Source organism: Strix aluco, chromosome 1 (assembly GCF_031877795.1).
Source record: "Strix aluco isolate bStrAlu1 chromosome 1, bStrAlu1.hap1, whole genome shotgun sequence".
NCBI lineage: Eukaryota > Metazoa > Chordata > Aves > Strigiformes > Strigidae > Strix > Strix aluco.
In genome coordinates, this window is record NC_133931.1 from 104161214 (window position 1) to 104183833 (window position 22620).

Here is a 22620-nt window from a genome sequence, read left to right on the forward strand (position 1 = left end):
TTTTCAGTGCTCTAGGAGCAAAAGTGACTTAAGATTTTTGTCCTTAATAGCATTCCTGCTGTCAGATGGTAAAATTCCCTGGAGAGATAGGTCTTATGTTATCATTGAGCCACAAATTACTTTTAAGATTTAAGGTGAGTGAAAGCAAGCAGAACACAAATGTCAACAACATCTGATACAGGTTTCACCACTTGCTTTCAGCTTTATTTAGTTTTGAACTTACATGCACCATATATTAAAAATGTTGCTCCTCACCAAATTGTGATCAGTGGCCCAATTTTGATCTATCAGATGCAGTGACAGTGGATAACTCGTGCCCAAACACGCCATTCACAGAGGAAGCTAAACCCGCAACAAAGCGAGCAGGTTTGCTCTGTGATGGTACATCTCCTGGGACAGCTCACCTTGCCCACCCTTCTCTCCTATACTTGCTGCATCCTCCCTTCCCTTGGGACAAGGCTTCACAGCTAATTACTGCAAGATAACTATTTTTGTGAGACTTATTTCCTGCATTTAGCGGAGGTTGGAGCTGTCTCGGTACAGCTCTACCCATGGTCTCCTTTGCACCAGGGTGAACCTGGAGTAGTTTCTTCAGGAGGTAGTGGGTATGAGGGCAGACTTTGCTCCTGCTCCATTCCCAGCCCGTGGCAGAAATAACTCTTGTTGTTATCAGAGCAGTCACTGTAATGTGGATGAGGTTCAAGTCAGACCCAGTAGTTTCAATGAGATTTTTATGCGATTATAACAAGAATTTGACAGACATGGTGAGCTACTAGTTGTGTATATGTGATCTGTCTCCACGCTGTCCCAGGAGGTATTTACCAGCATAAAAATCAGTTAATGAGGGGACGTGTCACAAGCAGCAGCCTGCTGCTGCATGAGGGATGACCTGGGGAGCTCAGGGATGGATGAGCTCTGTCCTTTCCACTTGCAAACTCTGTCGATTTTGCCATCCTCAGTACTGGGAGGGAACATTGACTTCATTGAGGTTTTTTTGCTGAAAGCCACAGCAGAATTTATGCAAAGTTTTCTGTGAGCATAGCAGGAGTCTCAAAAGCTCACCCCATCTAAAGTGCCTCAGGTCCTTAACGATAATGAGACATTTTCTGAGTGCACCTTTTTATTGTACCAATATTACGTTACAGGAAAAATGGAAGGGGGGAACTTAACGCATAGCACCTGTCACAAGTTCTCTCCTTGAATTAGGCTCTCCTGCTTATAAAAATTTAATTGATTCCTAGCAGTTTATGTGCATGGTGCTCAGTGGGTGTTTTCTGTTCTCTTGCCAGCTACATGGTTACTTAGAAAGCGAGCCGCTCACGCTACAGCTGTTCATTGGGACTGCAGACGACCGCCTGCTGCGACCCCATGCTTTCTACCAGGTTCATCGAATCACTGGGAAGACCGTTTCCACCACCAGCCACGAAACAATACTTTCCAACACCAAAGTCCTGGAAATTCCACTTCTTCCAGAGAACAACATGAGAGCAATGTAAGACCCAGGCACTGTATCTGACTTCTTAGCAGTTCCCTCTTGGTTGCTTTCCTTGATTTCTTCTGTGTTTTTTGCGGGGTTTTGTACACAATTTTCCTTTTCATATCTTTTTTTTTTTTTTTAAGTCCTCTGTTATAGTAGGTTTTCACAATTTTACCAGGACAAATTGCCCCTAATCAGCTTAACAACAAAATGGACTTCACAAATATTTATGACAACTGATTGCTTTCATTCTAGAGTTTCAGCCAATGTGCTTATTTGCCATTTAAAATAAGTACTCAGTTACCAAGCTGTAAATATCTCCTACCTCAGCTCCTGCATTTAGTTTCTAAATATGACACCTCTTGCTCCTATACGCACTAGCACAAGGAACAGGGCCTATTAAAATTTATCTTTGGATGTCAAAGGAAACTCTTAGAGAGCATTTCCAAGTACCCTAGTGTTTCTTTGAGACGAATAAAACCACTCTTATTTCTTACATAATAAAAATCTGCATTTTTCATGGCATTTGTTTAGAAGCAAAGCTTCTAGAACTAAGAGGAGTAAAGGTGATACAATTTACAAATTGGAGTTATTAAACTGGGGTTTAGTCCTGTGCAGAAATGCAGGCATGGATGTCTTAGGATCTTTGAATTAGTAGAAGTCTAAGTGATAATTAAATGCCCTGTAGGTCCATTACACACAGGTGAATTTCATAATAGGATTGTATATAAAGGTTCAAATATCCCTCTGTGTATGTGACATATGTGAGACCCTCCACATTATTTAATTTTGTCCTCTCTGCCCTTCTTGTTCAAGTGATCCTAGCCCTTATCTGAGTTGTCTCCTGCCTCGTTCAAATGATCCTAACCCTTATCTGAGGTGTCTGCCTTGAGAGGAATTTGTTCGTGCTTGCATACATGTACAACTCTCGGTGTGTCTATAAATTTGAATGTATTCATATTTATATATAGATGAGTGCACCTTTGTGTGTATGTATAGGGAGATAGATAAGTAGGTAGATAGACAGAAAGCAAGCAAGAAATCCTGGCCCCACTAAACCAAATACCATGGGAAAACCCTGGGGAGCTTACTAAAATTGCAATTTCACTCCTTTTTATTCATACAGTTTTCCGTGCCTTAATGAAGTGAAAAATGGTATCAGACAGGTGAAGTCCTTCTGCATGTGGTGGTTATTAGAAGTTGTTTTGCAGTGTCATGTACAACATGCCCCGGAGTGCCTCATGTAAATAGAAGAGCTAGAATGTGTTTAGCTGCATTGCCAGCTGGGCTTAGGGTGATCACTCAAGACCTGAGGACCTCTTGTCAGTGCATTGTGTTAAAAGTCATGACAAGCCTGCAAAATTATTGGCTCCATTTGCTGTCATCATAAGCTGGCATGACTCCATTGAGGTTATTGAAATTTCACCAATTTGTACCCACACAATATTTATTTAGCCCTTTATTCATCCAGTTTGAATCACATTTTTGGCCACCTAGGAACACTATTACCATTTCAATCATCTTTCTCCCTAGAATAAAGGTAGTTACACAGTTTAGGAGCCAAGCTGAATATTTTTGTGACATGTGTGCCAGATTGTAGTAGAGCTCTCTCAAGAACCACAAACAATGCTTTGGCATATATGAGCCTTACACGTCAGTCGTCTAAAACCTCATGTAGCACTAACAATGAATTGAAATTTGGAGCCAAGGACTTTTCTCACACATACTTTGTGTATTCAGGCCTTGATTCAATGAAACATTGAAGCTCATCTGCACGTTTAAACTTTTGCACGTTTAGCTACTCCTATTGACTCCAGATTTTAACGTCCGTGACTTTACAAGCCTGAATTTAAATGCTTTTTCTCCTCTGAACTTTATTGGCTCTGAATTAATAGTCATTAAGTACTTCTTTATTTATTTTACAAGTGTTGCTATAAGAGAGACAATATTGAGAACTTTCTTTGTATCTTACGGATCTTCACGTAGAATTTTGACATGGGTACAAATATTTCATGATTCTTATGGCTTCACCTGCTAACAAGTGCTGTTGAGAAGCTTTAATACTTTCATTAGTTTCTTGGATCGTATCAGCAAGGTCCTTTTTGTTATTCTGAAATCCATACTTTAGAAAAAATGCAGATCAAAACCTTGCTGCCATAGTTCTTGTTTGCAGTTTGCTTCAGAACAGAGCTTCAAAGATCTGGAGGGGGAATTAAACTCTTTGAATACAAAATAGAATTAAACTACACATTTTCAGTGTAATAAAATGCATGCCAGAGACCAGTACCCAGAAAAAATTGCCATGTAGGCTTTGTAGTCATGGCCAAAGCAGAGGTATTTTTGCAGTGGATTTTTGAGTGTGTATGTTTATATATCTTTTGTTCTGGGAACTTCCTCTATTGAAATTTGCTTTGACAAAAATCCTGACTTGTAAACTCATCCAGGAGAAAACCGAACTTAAAAAAAAAAGTAGAGAGAGGTCAGACATAGTAATAGATCTATCTGAAAAAAAGCATGTTTTTCCCTAACATGGAGGGAGGACTCTGAGGTTAGGTTTTTTCATGCAGAGCTTCAGCTCAGCGCTCAGCTTGGGAGTATTTACAACTCATTCAAATACAAACACATTGACAGTAGAACTGATCTCAGGGAGAGCTGTGCTCATTAATAAGCATTTTCAGGACTTTGCCCTAGAATAAAAATCATGTCAGACTTTTCTCCAAATTAGCTGTAACAAGTGAAATTGTAAGTAACCCCATGTTCTAGGTTAGTAGCGCTTCATGTGCTACCCTCTCATCCCATTGAGTTTTCTAGTCTAGCTGTTTCTTTGGGCTTTGGTTAATCTGTAAGTGCCATCCTTACAGGATGTGTTGTGGAGGAAGGATCTTTTAGATTTTCTTCCTCTGGGAAATGAAGTAACATCCTAAATTTGTGTGCTCCACAGCAGCTACTACCTGTTACTACAGATAGCCCCAACTTAGCTACATGTGAATGCAAGTACTAGGCTTAACAAAGTCTCCTGTGTTCAGCCTGATCATTGGGTTGTGTCTGACTCAGGTTTTTAAGAAGGATGTACAGGAGAGAGGGAAAATATGCAAGCTCATGAGTCTTCCTGAAGTGTGCTTGAAATGAATTGAATTGCTCTGTTTCCTTTTGGATAGCATTGACTGTGCTGGGATATTAAAGCTCCGAAACTCTGACATCGAGCTCCGCAAGGGAGAGACGGACATCGGTCGGAAGAACACGCGTGTGCGACTGGTCTTCAGGGTTCATATCCCGCAGGCCAATGGCAGGACCCTTTCCTTGCAAGTAGCCTCCAACCCCATTGAGTGCTGTAAGTAGCAACAAACATCCTTCTTTTGCTGGGTATTGTGCCACCCCACAGGCGCTCTTTGTCCAGCGACGTGCTATACATTGGTGTTGCTTTACCTGTCTAGTTGGTGAACCTTAATCTGCTTTCTAAAAGCATGTGATTTATACTGAAGACAAAATACCCATGTCTTAGAAAAAAATGTGTAGCTTTGTACATTGATTTCTATAGGAAAGAACGCACTCAAAACAAAAGTAGGGTGCACTTAAACTAATAGTAGACCTGGGAGTGACAAGCCTGTTTCTTTTGGTGACTCCCTATCATACAGGTAACTGCTGTAGGAGTTTTGGAAAGCAGCTATCATGTCCTCTTCACGCTCTTGTCTCCCCATCATAAAGCAAAAACCTGCAAACAAAACCCCAGCCCCTTTGATGAGGAGCTAGCAGTATGCTAGAGCTGACACACTTGCAGAAGATGCCTGTGGCTTCAGAAAACCTCCAGAAACCAGCTTTCCGCACTGGGGTCTCTTTGATTGAACACACTGCTTTTTATCAGATACACTGGGGCACCCTCTTGCTTCGTAAGCCTTGTCAGCCTCCCACACACAAAACAAAACCTATTTGCTTTGGGTAGCTTTAACACTCCAGCATAAGTGGTAGAAACTGAATTTCAGTCTAACTCCCAATACTAATTTGGTCGGCTGGATGGACTGAAACAGTTTTTTAAGGTTTTGTTGGATTCCACAAAGTGACTCTCTCTGATCCTGAGAGGAGAGCGAGTAACTTAACAACTGGAGGGTGTGGGGGCGGGGTAAGTGCTGGGGGCATGGAGCAAAGGGGATGGGGAGGCAGGCTTGACCATCCCTAGCTCCATGCATGCTGGAGGGTTGTGTCTGTGCTTGTCCCTGTGTCATTGCCAAACTGAAGTCCCACACAATGTGTCTGGCAGGTCCTGGAGTGTGTCAGCATTTGATCTTTTGGAGGCATGGTGCTTTTTCAGGGATTGTCAATAAAGAGACTGCAGGAAAGAGCATCCCTGCTTTCCTCTTGCAAAAGCAGTGGCATTGGTGACAGACTTTCAGAGCAGTGACACCATCCTTTCGCCTAGGGTAGCACCACTACCTCTCTGGTAGTCTGAGTCTGCAGGAGAGGCAGAAGTTGTAGGAAAGGGTAGTGCTGTTAGACCAGCAGTGATAGCTTCTCTCCTTCACTGTCATTCATTTAAATAAACAAATGAGCATTGCATTTGGAAGGGAGTTACATTAAAATAAGCCTATGTTATTTATGAAGCATAGCAGAGCCTTCTTACCTATAGCAGGTAGACTGGCATAAAGCCCTGTCTTCTATCCAGGATATGTATGAGATGAGTAATTTCCCCTGTTTCTTATTCAAGGGCAAGTTCTAGACTGACAGGCAAAACAAAAAGTGTGAGGAGTCATGGTTTCGTCCTGCTCCTGTTGAAGTTGATGAGAGCTTTTCAGTTGCTATATAGCAGGCTAAAGCACAATTTGAATACATCCTGAACTGCTCTGTGCAAAGGTGCCAAGATGAGGAAGCCACTAAATATGAAGCTGATTGGATTTATATCAGCGAACTGCACTTTTGATGGTTGTGTAATGAGCAAAAGCGTAGTACGTGCCTCCTGAAAGGAGCGGAAAACAGGAGAAAAAATAAGTGCTAGCGTTATTTTCAGTGCAGAATGTGGAATAAGCTGGTGCCAAAAATTTCATGCATCTCTTAGTGCATGTGACACCAGGAGGAACCATGTAATCTGGATAAAATGTCACGTCATCCTTGAAGCACAGCCACGCTTGCTCTGTGTCCCAGCTGGGGGGAATAAAATATGTGCCACGAGAATACCGGATTCTGTTTGCATGGATCCACGTGTGCTTTGGCACTCAAGTTCTGGTGGAAATACGCTCTCTAAACTGTGAGCTTCTGCTGGATCATGAGGCCCCTGGCTGCTGCTGCTGCTGCAAGACAGTTTGCAGAATTGACAATACAGTTATAGTGACTAGCACATAGTTGTAGTGACTATAGTGGCACATTTTGGACATGGATGGTCATCTTGTCACATGTGCGTTATAAACAGCATATGTGTTATAGATAACATAAGAGAAAATTATTTAAAATCATTTCAATAAAAATATACTTTTTGATATAGTACAGATGAAGTTGAGTTTTAAAACAGCTTGTTCTTTGTGAGCCTGTACTGCTATGTTTGATAACCCTATTGTTTACAATCAAGGCACTTGAAAACCAACCATGTTTCCTGCAAACCTTCTGACCTTTCTTTGTTTCTATATCAAACTCAGCTTATCTTACGAGGGTAAGCATTAAGTTACTTACTAATGCAGTACTTACTTATTTGTGTGTGTGTGTGTGTGTGTGTGTGTGTTTGTGGTTGCCTTTTTTTTTTTTTTGTCTTCTTTATAACTCTTCAGCTCAGAGATCTGCCCAAGAACTGCCTCTGGTGGAGAAGCAAAGTACTGACAGCTTTCCTGTTATTGGAGGGAAAAAAATGATACTGACTGGCCATAACTTTCTGCAAGACTCCAAAGTCATCTTTGTGGAGAAAGCACCAGGTATGTCTTTTCAATCTAGACTCCGGTCTGCCTTTTTTCCCTCATTTTAAAATCTCTGCCAAATGATGAAAGCGTAAATACAGTAATGACATTTTCTTCTGTACGTAATATGTTTTCCATGTCACTGGGCAAAGCTGTGAAAGTGATCTGAGCCGTGCTTAATGCTGAGGTTTCACGCTATGGCAGGTGTAGTTACAGGTAGACAATAGCGACATTGAAAGTAAACGTTTGGCATTTGTTTTTGTAGCAAACCATGACTGTACTGGGTAGGACCTGTGAAGGGTGTTCAAAGCCTCTGGTGGCATGTCCCCGTAATACCTGCAAGATGATGCATTGTGTTAAACCTTTCTGTGATTTGCGGAAGAGGGAGTGGTGCTGCTGGTGGTATGTGTGCGCATCTGTGTCTTCTTCTGTGGCAGTCAAGACTGGTGGCATTTACAAGCTGCTGGCTCAGAAGGACTTGCAGCACACACACGTTCATTTGAAGGACATGTTTCTGGTTTGCCTTGAGGACTGGGGGAGGACTGAACACGGCTGCCCCCTCACCCAGTACTTCTCCTGTGGTGCATTGGTGGTGGGACTGGTCCTCCTGGGAAGGGATCCCGGGCCGGGCTGATGCAGGGCAAGCAGCATGGGGCGGGAGCTGGGGCTGGAGCAGGAGGTGTCTGCAGGAGTGGTGGAGTGTCTGCAGGAATGGTGGGGTGATTGCAGGAGCGGTGGGTCACAAGGTGGCAATGCATAACACGCGTGAATGCCCCCACGGGAAAAGGCAGTGGGAGCAGAGCTGTGAGTCAAAGTCAGGCTCTGAAACGAGATCGTTAAGGGTAGTTTTGAGTCTTGTTTTGGAAAGGGTTTCCGTGGCGCTGGCACAAGCCACAGATTCCTCAGCTGCCGGCTGAACCCCCCCCCCTGAACTTTAAACAGTCTTGGGCGCTCCTCAGGCCGCCAGCGCTGGCTTTGACACTGTTCCTGTTTAACTCTCCATGTCCGTGAGGTTCCCGCACTGTTCTCCTGCCCGTGACCCCTGCCAATGGTGCAGAAAGCCGGGCCGCAAGAAGGGGTGGCAGGGCGAGCAGGGGAGGCTCTGGAGACAAACACATCCGCATCTTCGGGCTCAGAGGGCTCAGGGAAAGAGCAGAAGACTTCCCTGAAGTTCCCCGTCAGAGTCCTGGGTTGGTGAGGTTTAAGTCACCAAAAGTGCGCGTGGGACAGAGGTAACGCCCCGACTCCTCAGTGAGAGCTAGTCAGCACTGTTCCTGTGACCCCCAAGCACCCCGCTGCGCACAGTTGGGCTGTGGCTGTGAGATGAGCAGAACACCCTTTTTGTTTCTTAAGAAAGTTAAAAAGAGAAGGAAGAAAAGGTGGTATTGCAATTAAAAAAAACCTGAACTCTGCTCTTTGTGTAGCATGAGGGGAGGGAAGAATGTGACTGTCTACTTTATATTTAAACTTCCTTTGCTGCACAGAAGTGAGTTAGTGTGACATGTCAGGAGCAAAGTCCTCGATCTGTCTCATTACAGGAAGGAAACCATGTTAAAGGGTGCTTTCCTTTATACTTATTTTCTCTCCTCTTCCTTTATTGAGTTGGACAAATCTTATAGTATCATGTCCCAAAGGATTATGATGGTGATGCTACTCACCCACCAGCAGGTACCACAGTGTGAAGTTGAACACTGTCTCCCTTAGCATTAAATGCACCAAAAGTAGGATGGTCACTGTATAGCCTTAAATTACAAAAATGCAAAATGGGGCCACCCTTGTACTTCTTAACCAGATAGATACCTGCCTCGAGCAAAAGGAATTTGAGGCTGCACAAAGACAGCATATAGATAGAAAATAATTTATGTAAGTGACATTTTCTAAACATTGTGAGAGATGAAGGAGTGTACTTCTGCACACTGGGTGTGCTGATGAGAAAGAAAATGATCAAAAGTCCTTGCCTGTCACCCTGAAAAACTCCTGAGGTGAACTCCTTGAGTGCATGGGTTGGCAGGATGGACCAGTGCAGGAGTGTCTCTTCTAAGTGAAAACACCACCAGAGATCTCCCTACACTCTTTGCCCTGGCATGGAGTCAGGGGCAACACTGCAGGAGTCAGTGAGCTGCTATGATTGAAGAGTAACCAAGATCATTAAGTCAGTATTGAAAGATCTGATCTGAAACTGTCCTGCCTGGTTTTAGTAGTCTCACAGTAGATTTGTGGCAGTTGCAGGGCAGTCCTGCCTCATGGAGGTACACTGCAGGGGCTGAGCCTTTAAAACTAAGAGTGTTCAGCATCTGCAAGAGCTGCAATTATGTCAGTAGGAATAGCACACAAAAAGCAAAGCTGCCAGCTGATCTGGGCTGAGCAATTTCTAGGGTATCTGTGATGAGTTGTGTGCTCCATTGCCTAACACAGCTCCATCCATTGGAAGCAAGAAGCACGATGCATCGTTGTCTCAGTGGCAGACTGCTCTGGCTCAATTTTTGAGCAGAGTCACTGTATGTAATGTCAAATGAACAAACATTACCAGCCTTCAGTTCGTTAAATCAGCACACGGTGTTTCTTTCCCTTTCGGCTCTTGCATGTCTGTGGAAGTAGGTCAAGAGAGGGAACACCAGCATAGTTTCTCTTTCTCTTAGAAAGCTGGTTATGAACTTCTGTGATTAGCTGGAGACACTCATTAGTTTGCTGCTTTTGTTTTTGAATTAGAAATGTTAATCACGTTTCTAGTGGGTAGCAGCCAAACACAGCTATTACAAAGTAATAGGTCACAGGAATCATTGCACTCATAAAGAGAACGTATCTTTTATATAAAATTTAAATATTATACTACATGAGCTCATGTCTTCAGTCCTCACTCAGGCAGAGTCCCCAAGCCAGGAGGCAGTCTCCAGAAGCTCGTCTAATTCATGCTAGTCTGCATACTTAATTGGTTAATGCAAAGAGTTTGAGAACACTTTTTGTTTGCTTTTTGTTTTTTCTTCCCTTCTGTCTGAATAATTTCTTTAAGTCTGCCGAGTGCATTGTGGTCCGCTGAATGTTTTTCCAAGCATGAGTCCCAAGCTCTCCGTCTTCAGGGCTAACCCTCAGCTGTTGTAGTCTCTGGAGGAATGGCATTATCCTGGCCTCCTTGCGTGGGGAGTCTGCCTGAGCAGTGACTCATACAAGAGGGAATCCCTGAAGAATGATCAAATCAATCCTTCAGCCAAGGAGGCAGCAGCTTGGTGCTTTCAGCTTAACCCTTTAGTGGCTGCTTTTCAGCTGAGAAGCGTATGAACCAGCAAAACATGCTTTGCAGCCCTGTAACTCTGTGTCTCACAGAGGAGGAACGAGGCAGCTGAGGAATGAAGACAAGGCGCACTGAAAGGAGCATGGGAGGAGCGCTGTGAGGACCTCCTCTGAAAGGAGAACCCCTCATGGTGTGGTCCAGTGCTCAGGCAGAAGGCACCCCTTTGGATAAATAATGAGTCTGTTCAGAAGTGGACTAAAATTTGCTCAAGCCTTTTACAGTACTATAAAAAGGTTCTCATATGTTGAAATGAGTCCTTATTTTATGGGATTTTGGTCAATGTTTTATTGCTTGCACATCAGACCATATTTTCCAGTGATGAACGATGGTATAAAATGACCGTCCAAGAAACCTAGAGGTAGTAAAAATGTGAATGCTGACTTTGCTTTGAGAGGTTCACTCTTTTAAATTTAGGATTTCCTTAGACTGTGGAGTCCCATGATGACTTTGTCTCTTACAAATTACACTAATAATTTTTTTTCTTACCTTCTTTCACTTTCTGTCTCTCTTTGTAGTCATGCTTTTTTCTCCCTGAGTTTCAAAAGGGTCTGGTGAGTCTGTGTGTCGTGGTTGTTGGGTGCTAGGTTTAGGACGTCCAATACCAATCTGCTTTTCATCAGAAGAATTAGTACTTTCTAAAATACAAAAAAGTCTGCAACTTCATGCCGGCAAGGGCCCTTAGTGTCTGTATGCTGGTATGCACTGTGGAGGCAAGGTGTGTGATTTAGTTACAAATGTCGATGAAATTAAGTTGATGTTTGTTAGCTATGGGAGGAGGTGTTTGGCTAGGAGGCACAAAATATTTCCTGTCTAACACACTCATATGCAAGAGCACAGATAGTGATCTGGAATTATAATAAAAGACACTGCTTTAATTACTTATCTTTTTAAAACTTGTTATTTCATTTCTAGATCATAAATGTACCAGGCAACAAAAATCTTGAGGGAGGTTCAGAAAATGCAGAGGTGTTTGGAGAGTATGTTTTAAGGTCTGTGTATCTGTCAGCTACCTTTTTGGGTAACAGCTTCTACAAATACTGTGTATTTGTTTTCAATGCTAGTTTTTGGAGGGTAATCTGAGTTACTGAACACAAAGCGGCACAAAAGCCTAGCAGAAACGACCAGACTGCTGGCTCCTAGTATATCAGATTATGATTAGTGATCTATAAAACTGAATGCAGTGGAAAAACTCCTAGTTTCTCTTCACTCCGTTCATAAAATGATTCCGGTAACTGATGAGTAAAAGCTCACTGATGAGACACAAAGCCAATATCCCAAGCACCAAAGCACAGGAAAGTTATAGGTACGTTTTCCTGGCATGCTCTAGGATGTTGTAGAGTTCCCCAAGATATTTTGGGATTTAGAAAGTGTCTTGCACTAAGATCTGAAAGAGTTAATCTGTCCCAAAAATCGCTCCTTGCTCAAAAATTGCTCCATGCTCCCGTAGCTAGAATGGTTTTGGCACTGGAACTAGCTCAAGTATTTATGGACTTCATGGATTTGGCCAAGTCTAGACATACCTAAGAGATCAGGTTAAACTGACTGAAATCATTATTAGCAAGTTGCGATCTATAGGAAGAAGTAGATCTTTGGTGTATTATTATTAATTATCGTTCAGTTGAGTTTCTACTAGTTAGCGCTCTAAACCCATTTCTTTGATTTTGTGCTTAGTGACCAGAGCTCAAGGCAAGAGTTAAAGAGCGAAAAGGCAGAAATGTAACACCCAACTTCACTACAGGATTAGTTTCTCAAATAACACTGACTTTGAAATTCTGATTCTGGGCTGTTAATGTTGAGGGCCATTTTGTCCCAGTCAAAGGCCTGAATTTGAGCTTCCTTGTGGCAAATGCCCCTCCCTGAAGATGCATCACTCTCTTTGATGGACGTTAATAGAGCTCAGAGTTTGTAATGCTGTATCTCTGAGTAACTCCAGGCTTAGGGACTTCAGTGGTTTTGAACGTGTTGTTAATTACTCAGCCTTCACATCAACAGTGAACCTAGCACCTACACACTCTGTAACCTAATTGCATAATATGCTCAGCTATTGTGCCCCAAACCTCTGAAACTCAAGTTCCCCAAAGACAGAGAAATAAACAGGACCTAAGCATCATTTCCTCCGGGGATTTTTCTTTTTTTGAATAGTTTCAAACAATTAAAGAGTTTTTCAGATTTAGTTACTGCTTCAAAGTGTTCATTCTGCTGTTGTTTTCATTTTGTTAAATGGATTTTTCTGTCAAAACTGTTCCTCTTCCCTGCTGGAACAGGTTTTGCTCTTAGAAGATGAAGGTGCTGACGTGGCATGGTAATAGTTATACTAGAGCAGATGAAAGATAGCTGGGTGAAATCACCGAATTTTTTGGTGTATATGCCAAAGGAAATCACGCTTTTCTGTAAGTATTTCAGATGGGAAAACTTACAGTTTGCCTCCTGTTAGACGTGTGGTCAAACTTGGTCAGCTGAATGTTTGCACAAAGTAAATGCAATATGGAAAAGAAGGAAGCTGGATGAATTTAAGTGTCCACTCAAGCATTTCACAGGTTTTTTGTTCCTCTCAAATTTCACTGTCTCTGGCAAAGATTAGACTCAATTAGTTGCTACAGATGTCAGTCTGAGAAAATCAGTTCTGTTTCCCATATGTTGTATGAGCAAAAGTTACCTTGTTGTATGTCAGGTAACTCAAGTGCAGTATTTTAGCTTCAGGAGAACTTATAAAAACATTTGAGTGGCATGTGGATGAAACGTATGTGTTGGGGAAGCATGTGGGCTTTTTGGTTTGACTCAGGTACACTTGGGAGCTCAGGGTTTGGAGTCTGTTTTGACGTGATGTGATGTGATGTGTTGGGGAGACGGGTGACCTGAGTCTTGGCAGAGCTCCATTTGGTAAAAGATCTTACATTCTCGGAGATCTTTCCATTGCTCTTTCCATTGCCAGTAGCAGTCACAGTTTGGGGGGCAACTGGCCAAAAAGGGGTCATGTTTCACACGGGTAATCATACTGTAGCTCACATAATAAATAAGCAAGTGGCAAAACTCCCTTTCCCCCTCTAGTCGGATGGACAGATACTACATAATTTTGTCTTTATCTGTCTGTTTATCCAAGTTCAGGACACACGTTCCAGTTGGCAGTGAGTGGTTGCACACTGACTCATGCGCAGTGAGGTTAAAAATTCTGGAAACTAGATAAACTGGAAACTTCAAAGGCATACAAGTTGGGAGCACAGAGTTCATGTGAAGGTCACTTGAACCTATTTCCTAGAGATGTATTGATAGCTGAAGGGGGTTTTGGCCACTGCCCAGAAACAGATCTCCTTGGGCAAATAGTGTCATCAAATGGTGGAGTCATTTGATGGTGGAACCCTTTCATGCGCACGCAGGAGCAGTGATGTAGCTTGTAGGAAATGTCAGCACGTTTCAGTTTTTCCTGGCTGTTTAGTCTAGGGAATGGCAAAGACAGAGCGGGACAGCAGCCATACACATGAGATGGTATCAGCAGCAGCAAACCTCATCCAGGGTGTTGCTCTCACAGTGAAGAATGAGATCAATCAATCACGGATACTTACTGTGGACAACAGAGGAATAAGGAATACCCATATGATCTCTAGCTAAAAGTCACTTGTATGAGTAATCCTGTAAATTTTTAATTACTATAGAAACTATGACTGAATGCTTGAAGATTATTCTTTCATGTCTTTTCCAAACTAAGTGGCTTTAAGCAGCTGTATCTGTGCAATCAAAGCTTTGTCTCTGGACTTTTATAACTAGCACAAGCTTTCAGATACTTTTTACTGTTAGTGTTCCAGTAGGACCCTCTGTCCAAACACACAGGAATTCACAGCCCTTACCAGAAATCTGAGAGTGTAATGAAGCAATCAGTGCCTAAAGACAGTAGATGAACAGAGTGTGGTGGGTTGACCTCGGCTGGCTGCCAGGTACACACCCAGCCGTTCTCTCACTCTCCCTCCTCAACAGGACAAGGGGGAAGAAATAAGATGAAAAAGCTCATGGGTCAAGATAAAGACAGGGAGATATCTTACCAGTTACTGTTGCAGGCAAACCAGACTCTGCTTGGGGAAAATAATTTATTGCCAATTAAAAATAGAGTAGGATAGTGAGAAACAAAAGCAAAACTAAAAACCACCTTTACCCCCTCCTCCCTTCCCAAGCTCAACTTCACTCCTTCATTCCTGACTTCTACCTCCTCCCCTGGAGTTTCACAGGGGGACGGGGAATGGGAGCTGCAGTCGGTCCTTAGCAGCTCCTCTCTGCCGCTCCTGCCTCCCCACACTATTCCCCTGCTCCAACATGGGTTGCTCCCCCAGGAGACAGTCCTTCATGAACTGCTTCTGTGTGGGTCCTCTCCACAAGGTTCAGTCCTTCAGGAACAAGACTGTTCCAGCGTGAATCCCCCATGACCACAGTTTCTGCCAGAAAACCTACTTCTATGTGGGCTCCTCTTCACAGGCCACAGCTCCTGCCAGGAGTCTGCTCCAGGAGTGTGAGTTCTGCATGGGCTGCAGGGTGGATATCTTCTCCAGTGTGGTTGTCTCCATGGGCTGCAGGGGGGACAACCTTCTTCACCATGGTCTTCTCCATGAGCTGCAGGGGAATCTGCTTCTGCACCTGGAGCACCTTCTCCCTCTCCTTCTTCACTGACCTTAGTGTCTGCAGCATTTCTCTTTCACATATTCTCAATCCTCTCTCTCACAGCTGCTGCACAGCATTTTTTACCCCTTCTTAAATACGTTGTCAGAGAGGTGTCACCAGCTTCGCTGATGGGCTCAGGTTTGGCCAGCAGCGAGTCCATCTTGGAGCTGGCTGGAGCTGTCTCTGTCAGACATGGGGGCAGCTTCCAGTATCTTCTCACAGAAGCCACCCCTGCAACCACACCACTACCAAAACCTTGCCACATAAGCCTACACAAGGGGATGCCTCCAAAGTACTTAAGTTTTTGGAGGGATCATCTACATAATTTGGAAAAGCACAACTCATTGTCTCCTATTACTTCCCTGACATCATTAAGAGTTGGTTCATGTCTTAGGTGGGCATCACAGGAGAAATGGGGAGAGCTGAGGGAAGAGGATCATGTTCCTTTTAGGACTGTTGAGGGAGTAAGAATACACCTTCAACGTGGAAGAAAGTACAATAGCATTTAAGAGAGGAATAGAGGGATAAGACATTTCCAAGATATGTCTTGTTGCAGGGAAGGGAGGGACCTTTTAAGACTGAGCCTGACGTTCCTGTACAAGAGAAACAAGAAAAGGGACATGAAGGGCACAATGATATGGTAAAAAAAAAAAAGCAGTTCAAAAGCTTACTGTTTAGTCTCTGCTAAAAAGTCATGAGGGATTGCCATAATGGGATGTCTCTGGAAGATGAGAAGTTGTGGCCATATAGATAAAATGAAGAGTTTGTGTCTTAAAAAATAATCAAGAAGGAAAAATTGAAAGCATTTGGATCAAACTTACATCTTAAGACGAGAAAGTAGGAGTAGCTATAGTACAGGTGGTGGTGGTGGCGACATCAAGCACAGAAGAAGTAGAGGAAAAGAATTGTTCATGGAAGGAAAATTTGGAACTTGGTTTAAACTGGCTGTGAGGTTTGTTACTCCAGTAGTCTCTGAGAAAATATGAGACAGATTAGACTGAAGAAGCTGGACCAGGAATATTTTACTCAGTTTCAGCTGCGAAGTCACAAGTTCAGCCTACTAGAGGTTCCCAGAGGAAAGTAAAATTGTGAAGACAAGGAGATGACACGAATGTAATGAAAGACAGAGTGAAGTATTGTCATGAGTGCTGTTGGGTGACTATGCTGGGTGTGCTTGGTTCAACCTGCCTACTCTAGAGAGATTTTACAGGGATGTCAAGCTGCAGTTTTACTTGGAACTTGAGTGTCTTAGACCTGGCATTACTGAGAGTTATTAAATAAAACCCTCAGACCAACGGTGATTTGAATAGAGGGAGGTGCCAGAGAGCACAAATTGCATAACCAGCTTCCATTCTGCTGCAAATAGGATCTGGCAGGTCATTCTAATGGTTTTGGCTCAAAATGAACCCTGATCAGTCAGTTGTCAGCACAGTGCCTCCTTTTAATTACCTGGACTAAAATTACAGTTCATTTGCAAACACTTGAACTCAGAATAATTAAGTCTGTTAGACATACTGTGGTAAAAGCAGCTAAAAAGGCTCACCATTTAGACAAAGTGAGTCCCTCAGCTTTTGGCTTGCCCAGCTCAGCAACCGAAGAGGAAGAGCATGTCTGACACAGGTGCCACAGTACTGTAAGATACAGTACTGGATTTTTATCACCTGGTTGTTGCATGACTTTTTAATTGCTAATTTAAGGTAAAAAAGAGAGAAAAAGTAACTTGAGAGGATCATATGCATGACAGACAGACCTAATATTCAGCTCAATACTGCAAAAATGTATAGCTGAAGGAATGGACAAATTCCATATGCTGCAAAAATGCTTATGAGAAGACACAAACAAATATAGCAGCTTTGATGTGGAAATACAAATAGGTCAGTTATGCATGAACCCTGCTGCACATGGACTGGTGCATGCCAGAACACATGCCAGGGGTGGGGAATAAAGCTATGGAGGAAGTCTCTGTAGCAGGACAGTAGGCTGTGAGGAGAGCAGGGAAGAACGGCTGGGGGTCTTCCTGCCAAGGAAGAGGGGAATAAAGTAGGTTAAAATCAGACCAGCCGTGTGGTCTCATAGCAAAAGTAGTGGAAGACCAAAGGGGAGATGAAGGTGACTGGGGAGGCAGATCCGGACAAGGTGCTGGGCAGCAGGCAGGTCATGGCACCAGCAGGAGCAGCAGCAGGAGGTGGAGCTCCTCTGCAGGTGGCTCTGGGCACACACACGCCCAGGAGGCATCTTGCTCCTCACAGAGCCCTGAGAGAAGGCAGATCTCAGGAGAGTGAAGTACGGCTGAGCTGATTAGAAAGAAAGGTCCTGCAAATACTTACTTTCCACTGCCTCTCCATTTCTGAATGTTTTCTTGCTCTCTTCCTGCCCCATCTTCCCTGTACATCCCATGGCAGACTGCTTGGCTGGTGTTGGTTCATCCTTATAGCCTGGCCCTTGTAAATGTTTTTAAAATGTGCACCGGTGTGTAAACATGGGCATAGACTCCCACGCACAGATTATTGGGCTCGCTGGTGTCCAGCTGAGGAAAAGTGATTCACAGCAAGACACCTGCAAGACCAGCCTAGAAAAGTGCCCCAGCTCCTTGTGGCATCCCCAGATCTGAAAGGCTCTGAAGTGAAATCCATCACTAGTACACCCGTGCCAGTGCATATCCACCGGCAGGTGAGACACCGCCAGTGGATCGTGCCCAGGACTGGCATGGGGAGTGCTCTCCTCCAAGCAACAGAGCTGCCTCTTCACCTCTTTCATTGCCAGCCAAGGTGTAGACCTGGCCTGATCTGCCCTTTGCCTGGAAGCTGATAGCATCTCTGCCCAAAACTGGATGACTCTTAAGTCTGAGTGACAAGACTTTGCCTTAGTCTTCATCTCTTCTCTCGCTGGAAATCCATCCTTTCCTTCCAGACGTGTTCACAGATCAGTCCTCTCAGCACCGTGAGTGTACTTCCCAGGGAAAAGGGGTTAGGGTGCAAATTGAAAACTTGTAAATCCTTCACTCCTGAGGGATTTGAATATACATTAACAAGGCAGAATAGGAAGGTAGACAACCTTTGCAGAGTACCTGAAAATTACACTGTATGATCATTCTGCATTGCATCTGTGCCCTGCCTGTTGTGCACATGTTAAATGAATCTGGGATGTAATACAGGCATTATTGTTCAGGGTAATCTCACAACACATTAATCAAGTAGTGGGTTCCTTTGGGAGGGTAGAGCTAGTTTCACCATCTTACTTGCAATATATGAATGTAAATACAGATTTACAGTCCAGCCAGTGCAAACTGTTGAGCCGCAGGCTGCAAGAGTATAAAACGTATGCTGTGTACAGGCAGTGAAATCCTAGATAATGTCTATTCTTCTCATATCACAAGTGAACACAGGACTACTAAAGAATATAGACTGTTTTAACCTCCTACAGTGGAGTGAAATCACTTAAATATATCTGAATGCTCCCATTATGCCCATTTCATAGAGGCAAGGTTTAAGTGGTTGCCAGATGTTATACCCTCCTGAGTTTCAAGGCTTGGGGGTTTTTTTGGTACTGTATATTCTTTCCCCTTTCTGGCATCCATCGGTCTGTAATGAAAGTTATGTTGGTGGTTTGACTGTTGTGAGCCTGTGAACCCCTGGCACTATGCTTGCAGTTCCCTGGGGTACAAAGGTAAACCCAGCCCTGGAAGCCCTGGGGGATCTGCCCTGATGGGCAGCAAGGAGGGGAAGACAGTAGAAAAATTTCTTTGGAAAGTCATTACAGGTCTTTGTGTTGCTCTTCCATGAAGAAAATCCATATGTTGTGGTCTACTAGGCTTTATGTGTGAATAACTGATGCCGCTGGATTTACACAACTTCTTTTTAGCGCTGCTTCTGTGTTAAAACAGGCCTCTACAGTGCCTTTTTATGTGGAAATCTTGTAGCTGGGTGTGGTGGGGAAGCCGCTTAGTGACTCATACTGCAGGGAATTCCCTGATGAATTAGAGTATTTTTACTTCTGGACTTGTGCGCAGTTTCCTTTAACGCTGGAGCAGTGGCTGATAAGAGCAGACTACAAAGACCCATTCAGCATTGAGCCGCTGCATGTTAAAACAGGGTGTTTATGCTTTGCAAAGCTGAAAATCCTACCCCACGTAACATGGTAGGTTCGCGGTATTTTCGTCATTAGCAATCCCAGGTGCTCCGAGTGTCACAGCGCCGGAAAAAAAAAAAAAAAAAAGGCTGAAGCTGCTGGTGGTGAAGTGCACCCAAAGCAGGGATGGATATAAATAACAGCGATCCATCTGTAAATATCAGGCTTCCTGACAAAACCCGGTGTCTTCAGCTGGTGGCAGCGCTGATGGCCACCTGTCAGTGCAGCGCCCAGCCCAGGCGCAGTTGGGGAGCCTGTGCGGAACAGAGGGTTCCTCACTCCCCCAGCGCTGCTGCACTCCTGCACTGCCTCTTCAGAGGGATTTGAGGGTCGCTCCTCCAGCCCTTGGCACGGGTCCCCAGGTGAAGCCTTAGCTTTGTTGGGTCAACTGCTGCTGCCGCTGGCACTAGGGGAGCGGGGTACTCCTCCAGGGACTCCACAGGGCTTTTGCCCTGCGGTTCTGTGTGTGGATGTTTTGATTTTATTTCACTTTTGTAAAAAAAAAACACAAAATAAACCCAGTATAACACCTTAAGACAACTTTTTAGCTATATAAAGAGATGTCTTTCTGTTCAAAATATTGCAGTATAAATCTTAAAAACGCCAAGACAAAGCCAGGCATTTGGTTTGGAGAAGACACTTATGACTTGGTAAAAGTAAATAGCAAAATGAGAAGGAATGAAATAAGACCTTTGGAAAAGCCATTTTCTCCCTTCTCCCTTTTCCTCTCTGCCTCCTCCTCTCCTTCCTCTCCTGCCTCTGTCTCCCCCCCTCCCAGTATAACAACTGCCCATTTGGGTACGGTAATTCCAGAGAGTAAACTTTAACGGGAATGCCTGAAATGTGTCTGCTTCAGCTTTGTGTTATGTCTGTAATTTGAATTATTTGCATTTTGGAAAGGTATAAATTGCTCTGGTGTACTTTGGTTGGCTGGCAGCCAGGAGGGAGTTGCCTTGGGCCCCGAACCAGGCGGGCTGCTGCAGATGTGGCAGGCGTACAATGGAAACTTTTGTGGTCGAGCAGCCCTCGCTCCTCCAGCACACGCTGATGGGAGGCGGCATCCCGCCTGCTCACCAGGGTCCCTGGCGTATGGGCACTGGGGGCAAAACCGTTTTCTCCAGCGTAGGCAGATTGTCTTGATGCTTTGGGCTCCCACAAACCATTCCAGAGCCATTATTCCTTTCTCTTTTTTTTTTTTTTTAATTTCAACTGAACTGTATAAACCTGCAAAACATGTTTACTGTAAGAGGTTGACGTAGTGGTCTAAGGTTTCCCTCCTGGAGCTGGTCCCAGTCCGTGGGCGTTGAGATTTCCCTCTTGGTTCACCAGACGTAATATGAGGAATTGTCTTTTTTTTTTTTCTTTTTTTTGTCTCTTGCTTCATAACAACTTTTCCTCCCTGTGTTTTTGTTAAAAGAAATGTCACTAGCTGTTAATGAGTTGTCTGTTCCCTACTTCTTCCCTCTCTTCCCCTTCTCCTCAGTCGCGGAGCAGTAATGGTCTGGACAGTCTCAAGGGAATTTCTTGGAGCGAAACCCGTATTGTTCTTATTAGCTTCCAAAGACGAGCTACAGCTCTGGATTTTTATTTTCCTAATAGTTTAGATTACAGCATTTAAAATATTTCTGAACAAACTCTCTTTGTCATCACAAAAATTTCAAAAGTGCATAAAGGCAGTGCTGCGTGAAGTAATTGAAAGATTAGCTAGAGATGGAGTCGTTTTGAATTTTACTGAAGTATCGGCAGGAAATAAAAAACAGAAACCTGAATCAGATCATTCGTCTTGCAAAGCAGAAATTAAACATAGCAAAAAACCTGAACTTCTGGTAATCCGTTTACAAAGGCAAATTGAACACATGTTAACTACTAGTCTGGATGTCTGTAGATTTTTAAAAAAACCCACCAACAAGCCTCTTACAGAGCAGAAGTTCCTAGACTTTGCAAAATATGTGATAGCGTCAGTTGTGTTACTTTTACAACTGAATGAATTAATGGGGGGGGGGGGCAGGCAGGGAAGGGAGGGCTACAGAGGCTCTATGGGGAGGGGGCGGGAGATAAAGTTGGCTGCTCCCAGACAAGGGATGTGTCCCGGCTTGCCGAATTTCGGTCAGGTTTTTTTCTACTGACGGCTTGGGGGAAGCATCTGTTGGATAAATTGTGAAGCGATCGCCAGTCGTCCTGAGAAGCCTGCTTCAATTCTGGCACTCTCAAAAGGCATCGCTGAAGAGACTAGAGCACGGTCTGGCTGCTCCTTCTCTACCCCCAGCCGAACGTGGCAGTACCAATTAAAGGGATTCCTCTTCCAGTGTCATAGTTTAAAATGTAGGAAGAAGCTAAGGGTAGATCTGCTAATTGTTTCCTACAGAAAGACCTGCCAAATCCACTGTGCTATTTGTGCAGCAGCTTTCACGTTACGCTTCTTTCCATACGTTATGGACGTTAAAACAATCGCCAGGGCTAGTCCCTCAGCAGCATTCCTTTCACAGTAGGACAGCTGTACACAAAAATACTATTTACAGACATTTGTAATAAATCAGGCCGTTCTAAATGCGTCACCTCCATCCTGGCCATGAAAGCAAAGAGAGAAGAAAAAGTGCATTCACTCTTTTACCTTGCCGAGAGCTGTTTTTCTAAGGCAGGCCCATGTCTATGTGATGAAGTTCAAAATAACTAATATTTGCATTTGCATGTCCCAATGCTGCAATAAATATACAAAAGAGATGACATAAAGTCTCATTTTCCCTTTCATTCTGGTGACATCTGACAATGGTGGGAGTCATGAAGCTGCATGTGTCCCCACTGCCCAACTTAGACAGCAGTCTGCCTGTGGCCTTTCGTACACATTTGTGTTTTTCTAGGCCTGCAGAATGGAAACCTTACGTTTTGCATTATTTTTCTAATTTCTTTGCTGTTGAGTTTTGAAGCCACAAGGAAGAAGAAAAACCCTGTTATTGACCAGTGACTTCTGTATCAGTGAGGTGCAGGAAAAATGACCAGACAAAACCAGTTTCTTCCAAAAGACGGGTCCCCAGAAAAAATGATAGCTGTGGCTTAAACCTATGTTTGCTTGAAAACTGAAATACAGTACATTAGGAAGATCCAACACACCACTAGAAGTAGCTCTAGAAAACTGTAGGTGGAACCACTGTAGCTGAGCTAAACCAACTTTAAAATGGAGTCAAAAGTATGTTTCCCAGCCTATGGCCTTG

General features: G+C 43.7%; 1 protein-coding gene across 4 annotated transcripts in view; it reads left to right on the forward strand.

Annotated features, from left to right (window-relative positions):
- NFATC1 (nuclear factor of activated T cells 1) overlaps window positions 1-22620 on the forward strand; it is a 115712-nt gene that overhangs the window by 44259 nt on the left and 48833 nt on the right. For all 4 annotated transcript variants that reach the window (XM_074829735.1, XM_074829745.1, XM_074829762.1 and 1 more), the window contains exons 4-6: window positions 1290-1492; window positions 4636-4808; window positions 7228-7368. In XM_074829735.1, coding sequence (XP_074685836.1) covers window positions 1290-1492; window positions 4636-4808; window positions 7228-7368 — 517 coding nt within the window. The remainder of the gene's footprint in view (window positions 1-1289; window positions 1493-4635; window positions 4809-7227; window positions 7369-22620) is intronic.